The sequence below is a fragment of the Artemia franciscana genome, chromosome 5 (assembly GCF_032884065.1).
Source record: "Artemia franciscana chromosome 5, ASM3288406v1, whole genome shotgun sequence".
NCBI classification, from domain to species: domain Eukaryota; kingdom Metazoa; phylum Arthropoda; class Branchiopoda; order Anostraca; family Artemiidae; genus Artemia; species Artemia franciscana.
The window spans coordinates 49,810,272-49,823,575 of NC_088867.1; the positions used below are offsets into that span (position 1 = coordinate 49,810,272).

General features: G+C 33.6%; 1 protein-coding gene across 4 annotated transcripts in view; it reads right to left on the reverse strand.

Moving 5' to 3' along the window:
- LOC136027541 (anaphase-promoting complex subunit 1-like) overlaps nucleotides 1–13,304 on the reverse strand; it is a 255,997-nt gene extending 242,693 nt beyond the window's left edge. For 2 of the 4 annotated variants that reach the window (XM_065704890.1, XM_065704889.1), the window contains exons 1-2: nucleotides 13,225–13,304; nucleotides 1,731–1,856 (exon numbers count right to left, since the gene is read on the reverse strand). In XM_065704890.1, coding sequence (XP_065560962.1) covers nucleotides 1,731–1,856; nucleotides 13,225–13,237 — 139 coding nt within the window. In that variant the 5' untranslated portion in view covers nucleotides 13,238–13,304. Of the gene's footprint in view, nucleotides 1–1,730; nucleotides 1,857–6,562; nucleotides 6,707–13,224 lie in introns of those variants that run through there. The other 2 variants (XM_065704892.1, XM_065704891.1) reach the window with 2 other exon arrangements.

Below are 13,304 nucleotides of genomic sequence, written 5' to 3' on the forward strand. Positions count from 1 at the left end.
CCAATTGTGATACATGTGAAGTGTAAAAAGACATACGTCACATCATCTTCAACTGTAGAAAATATTAAAAAGAGAGGGGATGGCTGTGAGATGGCATTTAAGGCATTTACGATACGTTCTGTTCTGGGACATCACACATCTCCTCCTTGGTCTATACAATTATGCCCAAACCTATTAGGTAAATTGGTTAAGATTACTTATTTGGTTCATTCCCTATAAGATTTTTTTTTCTTTCTTTTACTCTAACCCCTTATTTTATATCATTTTAGAATAATCTTATTTACTATTTTATTTGTTTTCATTATCTTTATCTTATCTGTTTAGATTTTTATATCTTGAAGTATGTGACAGGTTATAATGTAGAATTGTTTTATTTATTATAATTGTGTTGTATATGTATTCTAATTGCTGTATGACAAAGCATAGCCGTATTATTTTGATTCCCCTTTTTCGATGCAGGCAATTGCTGCAGGTGAATAACCCCCTACCAATAGCAAGATAAATGATGCATGATCAGGTTCAGTGAATATTGACTGAAGCGACAACCAAGCAAGCTAGTGATTAGAGAAGGCAGAGAATAATCGAGTGATAGAAACGCATATGACATAATGGTTGAACGAGTCAAACTCCAAACAACAACAACAACAAGACTTAATTTTGCTTCCTACAATTTTGTCTTTTCATATTTCAACAGTCCCAGCTTCAATTATAGAACAACCTGTTCCAATGGTAACTAAACACTAAAACATAGAAGTTTGGAAACGATATATACATAAAAAATGGCAGTTTTATTGTAATTTCCTATGTTAAGTTTAAACTATTCCATGAAAAGTTTTTAGCTTTTGTAAATTTGGACATTTTCAGAAACAAGAGAGAAACAACCCCCAAAATGATCCAATTAGCACAAAAAATTGCACAATCAGTTACTGAATCCCCAAGATCTCCCTAAACAGCAGATATTCGAAAATTCATATTTTTTGTGTGTCAAAACTGTGTGTGTGTGTTTTTTTTAATTTATTTATTTAATTTCTTTACTTTTTCAATAAGGAATAATAACTTTCAACCTATAGTCACAGAATTTCGGAAGAAATCTGATTCAGACAAGCATCGCAAGTTCTAGAGGCCTTTTAAAGGAATTGAAAATAATCAACAGGCAACAGGGCCATCCTCTCACGCCATTTTTTACCCCTGAGGAACACCACAGGAAAACATGGTATGACAGTCCAATTTTAATGTCGCCGTTTTAACCAAAAGATGAAGATACAAAAAAAAGACTTAAACTATGATAAAAAAAATATTGTTCAGCTGTGAAGAGAAATCATTATGATCATTCAAGATGCTATGAAAACAAAATGAAACAATTGATGTTTATTATAGCCTAAATATGATGTTTAAAATTTGGGTATAGTCTTCATTTATAGATGACCAGTAAATTGACAGCTGGCTAGCAGAATTTTTACTTTTATATACTGTTTTATTACCCAAGAAATTTTGAAAAAGAAAAGTCAAAGATTTAAATGCTTAAAAAACACTTTGAAATTCATAAATGAACATGAGACAACAAATTAAACTGGAACTTCTATAGTTTACATAAATAGTTGAGAAGTCAGCACAAAACATCATAACAAAAAAAGTAAAAAAAAAAACTGACAATCTGATTGTTGAATAATGAATTTAGACATGTTTGACTGTAGAAGAATATGACTGATATCCTAAATAAAATGAATTACCTGAGAGCTGTAATGTAGAGTCGAAGTTAGCAATAACTTTATTATAAATTGGCATCGGAATGGAAGTAAAATCAACAGGCACAATTTGCTTAAATACTGAAAAACCAAAAAACTGCATTGAAATACCTGGAAAAAAGAAAGAAAATTCAGTATATAGTTTTGTCCATGCAAACTCTATTACTACTAACAACTCATTGAGTATAAAGCCACCCAAGGCAAACACCACTCCATGCACACCACCCCAATTAGTTAAAATCTTCTTTCTAACTCTCTCCTATTAAGTGCTAATTCCTTTTCAATCCTTCTTACTGTATTTTCTGACCAGCTTCGTGGGAAACCAGCTTTTCTTTTGACCCCCATGATGGGTGACCCAAAAAGTAGATTTTTGGCAATCTGGCATCCTGAAAACATGACCCAGCCACCTTAACCTTTCCTTCATTACAACCATAGAAAGTAGTATCAAAACAAATTTTTCTTGGCTTTTTGCTTGATATATGATCAATCAAAGGAGCAGGCCTACCTAAAGCAATTCTTTAAAAATTCCTCTTAAAAAATATAACACATCTTCCAAAACCTTTTGAAGCAACCACGTTTCAGATACATACTTAACTGATGTCATTACTATGGCTTCCAATATCCTACTTTTAGTTCAAAGGTGTACCTTCCTATTCTTCCAAACTTGTTTTCAACAGGGCAAAAGCACCCTGACTTACTTGGCTAATTTACTTTTCACATCTTCACTGCATCCACCATCTTTACTAGTAACATTACCCAGAAGCAATCCACCTAGGTCAATAACAAAACATTTACTTTTCACCCTTATTTACTCCTTGTCAGTCAACACGATTTAATATTCTTAACATTAATTTAAAAAATATTACCACACACTGAACCCTCAAAACCTCCCAAAATTGATTCATATCACCAAAACTTTTAGATAAGGTACTCAAACTGTTTGCATGGTCTAAGTCTGAGATAGTTTATTATTCATGTATGCATTACTAGTTAATTTAATGCAGCTATATGATACGCCATACAACAATGAGCCCTTCAGAAAAGACTAAATCAGTTGAGTCAAATGCTTGTTGGTAATCTATGTTATTAACGTCAGTATGAAATTTGGGCAATGTACTCTCTTTCCTTCTTGAAACCACACTGTTCTTCAACAACAACTCAATCTAAAGCCTCTCTTTTAGTCTAACAGTATCATCAAGCTAAGTAGATTGCCTCATCTTGAAATCAAGCTAATGCTTCATTAATTACTACACTCACACAAACCAGCTTTCTAAAAGTAAGGTTTAACTTAAGTTTTTAACATCCCTAGGAACTTCCTTTTTGTCATAAATCATATCCTCAGTCTCTAACTTTGTAACCAACATACATTTAATACTAATTTATTGGCTATTGAGGTTTTATTATTTCTTGATCCTATTAGTATTGTCTAACTCCTTCTTGCAAAAGAAATGTTCCTTCACTTCAAAATTGTCAAAAAAAAACGTGTTCATTCTTTCTGTCATTTCTCAAGCACAAAATCTTCTTTCTCCTTCAGGGTTGTTCCTAGAACTGGTGGTATCTGGGGGTAAAATTAAGCTTGTCCTCTACCTCCCACCCCAAAAAAAAGTTCTATGAACCATCAAAGATTAATATAATCGTTTTTGTAAAACCATGAATGTGGTGATTCCCCAAGCCACTGGCCCAGTTGCTACCACCACTCTGAATGACCCTGTTCCCCTTAACACATTTGTTGTTAGTAATTGAGTCCCTGTTCCTATGTTTTACCAAGAAGAGACAGGATTGACCAGTTTCGTTGATTTTTTATATCCCAATACAATATCTTGTTACTATTCGATTTGGCTTTACTATTCTTTCAGATCATCAGCTATTTTATCAATAGCCTTTATTCTAGGCCTCCTTAACTTATATTTTAATATCTTCTCTACTTCCTTTACTTTTCCTTTATTCTTGTAAAATCTATCACTCAGAAACTTTGTGTTGAAAACTGTTCTCTCCTCCACCAATCTTAAACCGTTTTGCTAATATTCCTAGCTCCTTTTCTTACTTGAATTCCTAAGACATATCCTCCTCCTACACAAACTTATTTTCCTAGACTCATTCAATTCCTTTTCTACATCATCATATCCTACACTTTCCAGTTTTATATCCAACTTTTCTTGGAAATTTACTCTCTTGATTCCCATCCTGAAGTTTACCAAAGTCATAACTACCAGTAAGGGAGAAACTTCCTAAGTTTATGCTTCACATTGACTCTAGATTCTCGCGGATTGATTTTTAATTCTAACATCAATAGCAGTGCTCCTATGTACCATAATGGTCTGTATTGATGTTGCAAGTCTTTGAATCACAATAGCAAATTTAATGATGCTACCTGTTTCATTATTGCAGCAGTAGCTCACTAACCAGGTAATGATCAAACTGTAGCCCATAATAACCGAAATTCAAAAGCTCAATTTGAAAAAAATACTGTCTAGTGAGAAAAAGTATCATTCAAAAGTGATTCAAGAATGATAACTATTGCGCAGGTTTATGCTTAGTAGTATACAATCAGATGACAACAGTGTTAACTTATAGACTATTTTATAGCCAAATACTGTATTGTTTATAATTAGAGTATTCAATCTACAAATTGTAACAATCTAAAACATATTTATTAATAAAATATGCAGATACAATTGTGTTAGTAACCCATTCCCAAACTAAATAACACTTAAAAGCTTTCATATTAATCATAAGCCCTACTCCATAGCTGTAAACTCATCTATTATACACAAATTGATCATTTCAATATAATCAAATTTCATGTTTCCTAACCCTGGAAGATCGATTTTCGCAACTCCTATAACTAGTCTAGTTTAAAACACCTCAATCTTTCAGTCAAAATATATAAATGATAGTTATCAATTGAAGTCTTTATGCACTCAAGAAAAGCAATAGGTCCCACCAGTGGAGGTCTGTGCAATATTGCATAATTGAAAGGGCTATAGTTTCCCCTTGGGGTGCCACTCCCCAACATTACCCTGCAGCAATGTTTGCAATCACAGTTCTCTTTAAGTAAACTTGTAAAAGGTCCACCGAAATGATTTCTCTTCTAGTAGTAGGGCCATGGGAAAGAGCTTATGGTAGAGTAGACACACTTCTCAATCTTCTAACACCAGGACAGCTCCAGCATTTGATACACAGCCTATGTTTTCTAGGACATCTGTCATGGTCTTATTGCTCATATTAGCATGTGATTTTTCAGCCCCTCTTTGTTAAAATATTTGTCAGAGTGTAATTTCTGATATAAGTTTGTCAGCAATATCTCTACAAAAGATCCATTTTAAATTCGTTCATCTAGAACGTTATGGACTTTGTAAAAGTCTAGTGAGGAGGAAAAGTTCTTAATCCCTAAATAAGGTAATGTATCTGTTACTGGTGTACTTTCTTTTCTCAGCACTCTCTTATTGGCATGCAACCTGCCACCAGAATAATTATGGTTTCTTAGCAAAATGCCAAGTTTGCAATTTTTTGGGTTGCCAACCAGACATGCAAAATATAGAAGTCATTACAGAGCATTACAAGGACAGAAATCCTTAAATTGCTCCAAATTGTGATTTAATTGAACTGATTTGAAAAAAAGACCTAAAATCAGCCCTGCCATTTTAAAGTCAGCTAGTCTACTTATCTGTCAAGAGCTTCCCAAGCTGAGCTATGGTTAAATTGTGTAGGGTGAATTTTGAATTAGAAGTAGTTGAAAAACAAAAGAATTCTAATTAATAATTATTGCTCAAAAGAGACTTCAACTCTAATCCTAGAGAAACATAGAAAAATAATTTCAATTTTTCAATTCTCTTTGAACGTTCCAACTGTTTTAAAGAAGTTACCACTGCAGTGAAAGTGGTGCTGCTCTTATGCCCCTTTATCCTCATGTTAAGTTGCTGAAGACCTATATACAAAGAACCTTGGTGATTGTTACTCTAGTCTCTTAAACAATATGCACACAAAATAATTACCTAATGCTATCTATCAAGTCACTCTGGGACTCTCCCACTTACCTTACCTAGGTTATGAAATATTTTGTTTATTTTAATTATGTTTACGCCCAGCTTTACTTGCCATAGAGCTTTGCTTGCTCATGTTTATTGTCACTTTTTTTTTGTAGGTCTCCAATAAACTATTGAAATAGAAAAGAGAAACATTACAGGTTAAATCGGCCTTGCTTAAGATGTTGGGTTGCCCAGCCAAGAAATAAATTTTCCTCGCCATATCTTAACTTCACATTTGAGGCCATGCTGCCATGTATTGTTGCACTGTATGTAAAGCTTTCATCCCTACTTTCCTTTGAATATGCAAGCAATCCTGTAAAATTTATAACATCTTATTTGTTCAACTCTCAATGTCCCACCTCAAAATCCTTGATCGGTCACTAGGTGGGATTGAAATATGCAATGCCTCTTCTTCTTGTTTGATTACATCTAGCTTATTGAAGCCCTAGCTCACATTGCCTTGAAGAATGCAAATTTGCTCTCACAACGATTATTGAAAAAATGGCTTCCTCATTGCTCCTAAATAATCATACTGATATAATAATTACCAGCAACTACAACTTTCCCACAATACAGTGGATTAATGACCTTGATCATTCAGTAACTGGCACCACAAATTCACTTTTTGTGTCCTGTTATTATTTTTTTTCACCAAATTACTGATAAGCTTACAAGACTTAGAGGTAACCAGGATCCATCCTTGTTGAGCCCTGTAATTTTAAGTAATCCAGAATCACATACTAAAAATGAGTTTCTCACTCCTATTAACAAAAGTGACCATTTAGATACCCTGTTTTTATTGTCTCTGAATAGTCATCCTCAACCTCTCCTCTGCACTCCTACTTTTGTTGACATCAAATCACAGAACAGGAACTTTCATCAACTAACTGGCCGTACCTCATCACAAATGATAGAAATGAATTGTGGTTGAACTTCAAAGAAATTATCTTGTCTGCAAATAAAAAGCACTCTTATACTACCTTTCAAAAGCGACCTAGAGAACTTCCATTCCTCACAAGAAAAGTTAAAAAACTGATTAACAAAGAAGCCAAAGCCTGGAAAAAATAGAAACAGCAAAAGACCAAGGACAACAGGCTAAAATACACAATGGCATGAAAATCTTGTTTCTACTATTATTAGGAAATTGAAATCTGATTAGGAAAAGCTGACCTTGTATAGTAATGAAAATCCCAAGTCTTTCTGAAAACATGTTTTTGCTAAGGGTCCTTACCAATAGCACCGTTTATGACCTTCTATATAATGGTGTGGCCCATTCATCACAATTGACAAGGCTAATGCATTGAACTCTCAGTTTGATTACTTGTTCACCAAACAGTCTTATGGATCCATTAATGAGCAAGTGGTTATTGCTAGTCTAGATGAACTTAATGTCAATAAGTCTAAAGGTCCAGACAGGAAACATCCCAGGCTTCTCAAAGAAATTCCTTAGCTCTCCCCTACGCAAACTCTTCCATTGGTCTCTCCAAAAGGGGCAACTACCTTCTGATTGGAAAATGTCACTTATCACTCTAATCTACAAAAAAAGACCTAAAGACTGCACCAAAAAATTACTGTCTCATCAGCATAACTTCTGTTGTTGTCTAAGTTCTTGAAAGATAAGTGAATAAAGCCATAATGCAGCATTTTGAGGCCAATTAACATTTTAACTTCAAAACTTTGTCTCTGACATGATCCTCCTAGACCAAGCGAAAACTTTTGACAAAGTTTGCCACAAGTTCCTTATCACAAAGTTGAAAGCTCAAGCTATAGATCTTTATCAGAATTTTTGGTTCTGGTGGTGTTCTCGGTTTTTCCTATTCAATGGTAGTTTGGAGTGGTCTCTCTCAGGGTGCTACTCTTGGACCAAGTCTCTCAAACTTCTATGTAAAGGAGGTGCAAAATCTTATATCAAACATCCTCATTCCTTATGCAGATGATTATGAAACTACCACAGCTTCTGATATAAAATCGATGGTTGAAAGTCCTAGAAATTAAGCTGATGAATGGCTCCTTTCCTTCAATGTTGGTAAATGTCATGCCCTCCATTTTGGCAAAAATAATCAATACCGGCAGTATTTTTTCCAAGCAAATCTTCTTTCAGGAGCCTCGGAAAAAAGAGATCTTGGAGTCATTGTTGATGACAGAATGAATTTCAGCACCCATACCAAGAATGGGTCATCATCTGTCTTTCAAAAAAGATAAAGAAGTCATGGAAAATGTAGAGCAGAGGGCAACTAAGATGATCTGTAGATTGCAGCGAATAATCCTTATTTCACTGAACAATGTAATTTAAGGTAATTTTTGGTAAATGAAGAACATCTAAATCATCTTCAACTCCCTGTGCTAAATATAGGATATATGATTCTTGTCTATAAATTTATATCTAAAACACCCTTCTTGCTCTATTTACCTCTCCCTTGCATCAAATGACTAGAGGAAATTAAAATAAACTTTTAAAGCAACATTGTTTTACTAGAGAAAAAAGCCACTTCATCAGACAGAGAGCTGCCAACCTATTCAGAAGACATGATGTCTGCTGAATCAACTAAAACATTTAAGTGCAAAACTGACAAAGAGTGGTTAGGCCTATGTCAAGAGATTTGGTTCAACTGGGAAGCAGTTAAATCCTCAACCAGGAAGTAATAAACAACCAGATAAAAAATCACTCCTACAAATTTCATCATAGAGCTTAATTAGGATTGAAGTCCTTAACTTGCTCCAATACACAGTTTAAGGTAATAGCCTGTATTGTTAGAGCTATTTATAGGACTAGGGTAAATGCAGCAATGACTCAACAGTTTTTGTTAAAAAAAAGTTTTTCTATTCTGGGAGACTTAATTTAAAGACTTTTAGGTTGAAAAGGGTTTCAGTAAGAAAAACATCTAGGAATCCAACAGTTTGATTAAAAGTTTGAATTTTTTAAGAAAAGTCTACAAAACTCCAATTTTCTGGAATTGGAGTGTTTTCACCTACAAATTCAACAGAACAGAAAAATTGCCTGTTTTGATGTAAGTTGGAAACCAATTAGACATGTGTTGAAATACTTGGGGAATGTTTGTGGGCAGATCCTAGTGTATTTAACAAGCCTATTCTTTTTACTTTATTTCTTCATTTCTCTTCAACTGTGTTTAAGGTGTAAACATATAAAACACTATTCAGATAGTAGAAGCCAAAAACTGAAAAATTGTCTGAAGCATAGGAATAAAATTGAATAATCATATGGAATGTAATCATGTGACTTAGGTCATATGGCTCTTTCCTTATTTCAATGTTGCATATGTACCACAAGAATCTACTGCAACATATTTACTAAGCCTTGTAGGCTATTTATCCAAAAATTCCGACTGGCTACCAACATCACTTGACAAAATATTATCTAACAAAAAATGATTATTTTCTAACCATAGTAATTGTGAAAACATTCATAAATAAATCATCCTACTTTCTATTAAAGAACTAAATTCTAAAGAGCACATTTGTAACTACTATAACAAAAAGACAACAACATTCAGATTAGTTATTGTCATGACTCCAGAGTTGGCATGACAGAGTTTCAGTTCCAGATTGAGTAAAAATATGGCCATGATCAGACCATACGTTGTGGTTACCTAGCCTATCAAAAGCCAGTTGCAGTATTTCCTGTACCTTCTTTGTTAAACTTTCTCACACAAATATACCAAGGGTCTACTTCAAAGTTATTCAGTAACTTTGAAAGGGTCTACGTCAAAGTTATTCAGTCATAAATAAATTAGGATAATGTGATCAACAAAGTTAAATACTTGAAAATATAAACATGGTATGAAGCCAAGAAGCAGTCCCTCAAATAATTGAAAATCTAGCATCAAATCAGTAAAACTACAATTAAAAAATAATAATATTTTTTTGACTGAAATATTATTAGAAATAATAACCATCAAAATATCTTGTTCTTGAGAAAATACCCATGAATTTGACAGCTATGTCTTCATCAGAGGACCCTGGAATTTCAACACCAATTGTTTCTCATCTGTTTTACATATTCAGTGAAGTTATGACAGAGTCACCTATATTTTGATAGGGCCTGTTGCTGTCTGTCAAAATTTTTAACAAGGTTACTGCAAGATATTCTCAAAAGAAATGAATCTTGTGATAGAAGCTAATATCTATGTTTGAAATTGACTGAAGGAACATTTTAAATTGGCCTGGTATTCCAATACATCAGACAAGAATTTTCAACACTTGGAACACAGTTTTGTCAATATTATATTCACTGCCAATTTAATTTAATTTTATCAAGAAAAAGCTAATGTTGCTACATTTTCAAGAAGATCAGATAGATCTCAACATATTGGTGCTGATCCCAGCTTTTTTGGCAAAATAAACACCAAAACAAGTAATGACAGTTTGAACATTACATAGAAAAAAAATTGTTGGGAGCTCATTTTGTGTAGAAAACAGGAGACTGATTGAATTGAATATTCTTTTCTTATCTGGGTGTATTAGATATAGTGTCCATGTTTCACATTGTCAAAATATAACAACAGCTTCAAGAGATGGAGTTATCTTGTTTTGAAGGAAAATTTTGACAGTGGTTCCAACACTGCTCTGTTGTAACATCAGTGCCTTTACCCTAATAGGGTGGGTGAGAGGCAGTGTTTAACATTGTCACAAAAGCAACCAATATATTATAAACAGTTTAATATAAAGTAACAAATCTAATGGTACCACTTTAGTCTGTCTTGCATGTTTCCTTTTGGAGAGTGGAAAAACTAAATATTTACCTGGTGCTTTTTTGGGGTGGCAAAAAATGGTAAGATAAATTAAGTGGTTTTGAGTAGGCTTGAATGATTTTCAAATCTGATAGCTTTGTTTCATAGACTACAAAATCAAATAAAACTACATCATCAAAAATGAGTTAAAAGCATGGATAAAAATGTTATTAGCCTAATTGAAACTCACTGCACATTATAGCATTAAAATTTTATCACTTTTAATCTTTAGTTTTGCATACAGCCTAGGGTTATGTCTTGGACTATTAGAGCAAAGACCACTTAATGCAAACACAATTAAAAACATCATAAAGAGCATAAAATTAAAGATTATATGGCTAAAATTAGAGCTAATCTTTTCTTTACAGTGCTTCCTTCAGAAGTTCTCTCAGTGAAATTCTACTTTTGGCTATCTTCAAAAGGGGTTAGGTTAGGAAAAATAAAACTTTTAGGGATGGGTCTACAGACTAAAGTACATCCCAAGAAGGTATTGAAGTACCAACCTCTACTCCTTCTCTCTCAAGAGGGTCCTGACCTTTATTAATTTGAGTGTTATATAAACGAAACCCTGTAAAATAGATCTTTTGCTTAAATGGAGTATAACAAAATTGTTTTCAGCTTCACAACTTTGCTCAATCCCAATTTGTAAGGTTTTAAAGATATGCAAATACAGTTCCTAAATTAGAAAAAAAAACTATTGATACATCTTAAAATTCTACTCAAACAACAGGAGCTGCATTTTCAGAACTAAAGCAAGCAAAAAAAACTAAAAACTGAAAACTAAGGTAAAATGTGTTTTTTCAAAATTTCAATCCCTATAGATCTTTAATTTAGGCAAATTTCAGGACCATCTTAGAGGGAGAAGGAGTGGAGGTAGGTACTTCAAAACACCAGTAGATGTTTAGTTTCACTACAAGCTGTCTAAACTGGAAACTATACCATGAAGCAGGATAGTTTCTATACTACAGTACTTAGAAATGCCAATTCTAGGAGCATATTCATTTCTGGTTGACCCTCCTTCTCCATGAAGCAAACTAAAAACATGTAAAGTGGGCTTGATTACAGGTAACATTACCTATAGAGCAAAGCATATTAGTCCTTGATCCCTGCAGGCAGTAGGGCAAGGTCATTCTATATTTATTTAATAAACCTCTTTGGGTTTTTTTTATTACTCTTTGTTGAATAAATATAGGGTAAAATACTCCTTCCCCCTCTAGAGGGCCCTGACCTTTGATGACCTTTAAAAATATGTGTGTTATAAAAGTGAAACCTTGCAAAATAGATATTCTGCTTGAATGAAGTACAACAAAATTGTTTTCAGCTTCACAACTTTGCTCAATCCCAATTTATAAGGTTTTAAAGATAGGCTATGCAAATACATTTTCTAAATTAAAAAAAAAAAAACATTGATATGGCTCAGAATTCTACTCAAATAACAGGAATTGTATTTTCAGAACTAAAGGTAGAGAAAAGGCAACTGGTAACTGAAAATTGAGGTAAGATTTTGTTTTGTCAAAATTTCAATAGGTAATAGACCTATCATGTAGGCAAATTTCAGGGCCCTCTAGAGGGAGGAGTGGAGGTGGTTACTTCAAAATACCTTCCCAGGACATACTTTGGTCAATATTGGTATTATATGAACAATTGTTTTTGGTCATGAAACTATTGTTAATAGATGCATTTTGATTTTTCTCTCTTGAATGTCTTTTCTCTCTTGCAAAACTACTGCAAACTCACTGTTATGGAGTTATTATATATTTGCACATTAGGGGGGGGAGTAAAGCATATATTAAATACAGCAACGGTTAGTTTATGTATTTAATATATGCTATGCTTTACCCTCCCCCCCCCCTAATGTGCAAATATATAGCCCAAATTTGTTTCTAAACTATTACAGATTTGCCATTTCAAATACTTGGTCAATGAAAACAGAAATGATTATAATTCTATATGTGTAAATACAAGAATTATTTGGGCTGGAATAACTCCATAATGGTGAGTTTGTGGTAGTTTTGCAAGAGAGAAAAGATGTTCAAAAAGTCAAAATGCATCTATTAACAATAGTTTCATGACTGAAAACAATTGTTCAGGTAATACCAACATTGACCCATACTTTGGCCTTTAGACCCATCCCTGAAAGTTCCATTTTCCTAAACCAACCCCTTTCCAAGATAGCCAAAAGTCAATCAACTAGAATTTTACATAAATATAGAATACATACCTTGCCCTGCTGTGCCCACTTTACACATTCTTAGTCTTGTTGGAGGGGGATTTTAGAAAGCTAAAAAATGGATGCACTTCTCTAATAATGACAAAGAAACAATATAATCATCAGAATCTTGCTATATGCAGTAATACGCACTTTAGACAGCTTGTGAAAAAACTGAACATTTACCAAAATGCCTATCCAGGGCATACTTTAGCCTGTAGACCCATCCCTGAAAGTTTCATTTTCCTAACCTAACCCCTTTCCAAGAAAACCAAAAGTAACTAAAGTGTAATTCTTCCACCCATTTCTCATGTGGTACTACTGCCTTTCAAGCTATCAATATGGGATTATTAATCATTTCTTCTAATAATTTAGGAGCTCTTCAAAAGAGTAGACCTTGATCTACGCTATATGAAAGATTACATCCTTAACAAGGTTTAAGCAAGGAAAAGATTGAGAACTGATAATCAAAAACAAGAAAGGGCTATAAGTACTTTTGGATCCCATTCTAAGATGGATCAAAATTACTTCTCAGCACAGCAAATATTTGAATGTTTTTGCTTTTTTCTGTCAG